At 44.3% G+C, this 2,302-nt stretch overlaps 1 protein-coding gene across 1 annotated transcript; it reads right to left on the bottom strand.

Annotated features, from left to right (window-relative positions):
- Positions 1-252: 252 nt before the first annotated feature.
- LOC121432494 (elongin-C-like) lies at positions 253-615 on the bottom strand. Its single transcript, XM_041630484.1, has one exon. The coding sequence runs from the start codon at positions 613-615 to the stop codon at positions 277-279; it is 339 nt and encodes a 112-aa protein (XP_041486418.1). The 3' UTR covers positions 253-276.
- Between the last annotated feature and the right edge of the window lie 1,687 nt (positions 616-2,302).

The following is a 2,302-nucleotide window of genomic DNA, read 5'->3' as shown; positions in this document are numbered from 1 at the left end:
TAGCATGAACGAAGCTTGAAAGAATGGGAAATTCCAGTTGCAGGGAGCCAAATGCTGCCACACCCCCGCCTCTCACTTGGGGAGTCTAAGAAGCTCTGCCTCTGCACCATGTCCCTGCCTCTCTCTTGAGGATTCTAGGTAAGGGCTTTATCTCTGAGCCATGTCCCCAGCCCTGGCCTACATTTCATCATGCATGTGTAAAAATGTTTCCCCAGATATAGAATGCTAATCCAAATAGGAAAAGCATATTTCTTTTTTTATTATAATTTATTTTATTTAACAATCTAGGAAGTTCGCAGCCATGAGAAGTTCCAGGGCTATTTCAGGTGCAATTGGGAATTCAGGAATCTCGGTGGAGCTGTTAGTGTAGCAGACCTTGTAGGTAAAGTACATGCACACTTTTGAGAGCACGTGCGAAGGGATCTCTCTAAAATTGACCTCATTGGTTTCATTTTCTGCAAATTGACCTGGTCCACTCAACATGGCCTTTATTGTTCCTGATGTTAATGCATGTTCTCTTTTTACAATAAATTCATGGCCATCAGAAGATATTAACTTGACATACACAGCGTCAGGGCCTTCACAGCCACCATAGGTTTTCTCTTCTCCATCCATTATGTTCTTAGAAAATTCTACTTGATCCCACAGGAACTTCAGCAGTTTCCTGGCAAGGCGGAGACGCGGTCGACTCACAGCTCCGTCTGGAGGAAGTGTGTTGTCGTTCTCGACGGAAAAGCATATTTCTGATACACTTGTTCACTCATTCTTGCTTTAAAATAGTTGATTCACCTCTACCAAATGCCAAATGTATTTGAGATACTGGAAATAATGTGATTCTAAGAGTACCAGATCTGAGGGCTGGACACAGATCAGAGGTTAAGGCAGCTGTTGCTCTTGTAGTGCACCCAATTTCTTCTTCCAACACCCTCATGGCAGCTCACAGCCATGGATAACTCCAGTTCCAGTGAATCCAATGCCCTCTTCTGGCCTCTCCAGGCGCTCATATGCAGGCAAAATAATTATAGACATAAAATAGATTATAGAACTTTTTTTAAAAAGTGTTAGCTCCAGGCCAATGAGCTATCTCAGCAGGTAAAAGCATTTGCTATCAAGCCTGACAACCTGAGTTGAACCCCAGAGCCCACATGGTAGAAGGAGAGAACCTGCTCCCACAAGGTGTACTCTAACCTCCGTGCACAGTGCTCACACACACATACACACACACACACAAATATAAATATAGATAAATAATAAATATTTAAGTTTCAAATCTTATGTCTTAGGAACATACAATCTGGCAGGAAGGTAGTTACTAAATCCGTAACCATACAGTGTGATTAAGACAGTCTTAAATACAACAGAGATAAGCTGCGCACCATGGGAGTTAGAGAACGATGGGAACAAGAGGCTTTTCTTACTGTGGTGAAATACGCACAACATTTAGTTTATTGTTTTAACTAAAGTGCCCAGTTTCAGTGGCATCCACAATTGTGTATAGCCACCATCTCCAGGTAATTCCAGAGCATGCCATCAGCCCTAAAGAAGATCCTGAACCTAGGTCAGGAAAGGGACTTCAGTTTGCTTTCTTTAGTCTTCTTCCATTTCCTCCTCTTTTGCAAAGTTATTTCATTACATTTTTATTTCTCACTTTGTGTGTCTGGAGAAGGGCACACACGCCACAGCCAGTGTGGAAGCCAGAGGACAACCACTGAAAACACACAGAGAACAACCATCTCCCCGGCCCTTATTTTGTTTTGTTTTTGTGGTGCCAGGTATAGAAACCAGGGCGTGGTGTGTGTTAAGCAAGTTCTGTGCCACTGACACACAATCCCAGCCCAGAAAGGCAACACCCAAGTCCAGAGTTGAAAGGGTAAAAACCATGTGAAGAGTTGATGGAGGCAGGAAGATGGTAAGTCTAGGCCTGGGCCACATAGTGAGATCCTGTGACAAATAAATAAATGGAACCCACGATCTTAGCACGATCCAGATGCTGGACTAAGTCCATATTCTTCTGACTAAAACAGTAGCAGTAGCTGGTCAGATAGGGAAAAAGATTCCAAAGAAGCAGTTCTGAGAGCATCCTGGCGCCACCTCCTGGGTATCTTTGCTGTCTCCTAAATGAACACTCTGCCTAGAGGCTCTGTGTGACTGGTGGCTGAGATTGAGAGCATGCATGGCGGTCACCTGCTTGGATCATCTGGACTGTCCAACTCCTCCCTCTTCCCACACCTCACCTCTGTGTCTGCCATTGAGTCCCTTAAAAAGACCCAGACCAGCATACCCTCTTCCTGAGCCTCCTGCT

Source organism: Microtus oregoni, unplaced genomic scaffold (assembly GCF_018167655.1).
Source record: "Microtus oregoni isolate MIOR12 unplaced genomic scaffold, Mior012 000034F_ref0000314, whole genome shotgun sequence".
NCBI classification, from domain to species: Eukaryota; Metazoa; Chordata; class Mammalia; order Rodentia; family Cricetidae; genus Microtus; species Microtus oregoni.
This window is presented reverse-complemented; position numbering and strand designations above follow the sequence as displayed.

Coding starts and splice junctions, on each gene's coding strand:
- LOC121432494 (XM_041630484.1), bottom strand. CDS start 615: ATGGATGGAGAAGAGAAAACCTATGGTGGCTGTGAAGGCCCTGACGCT.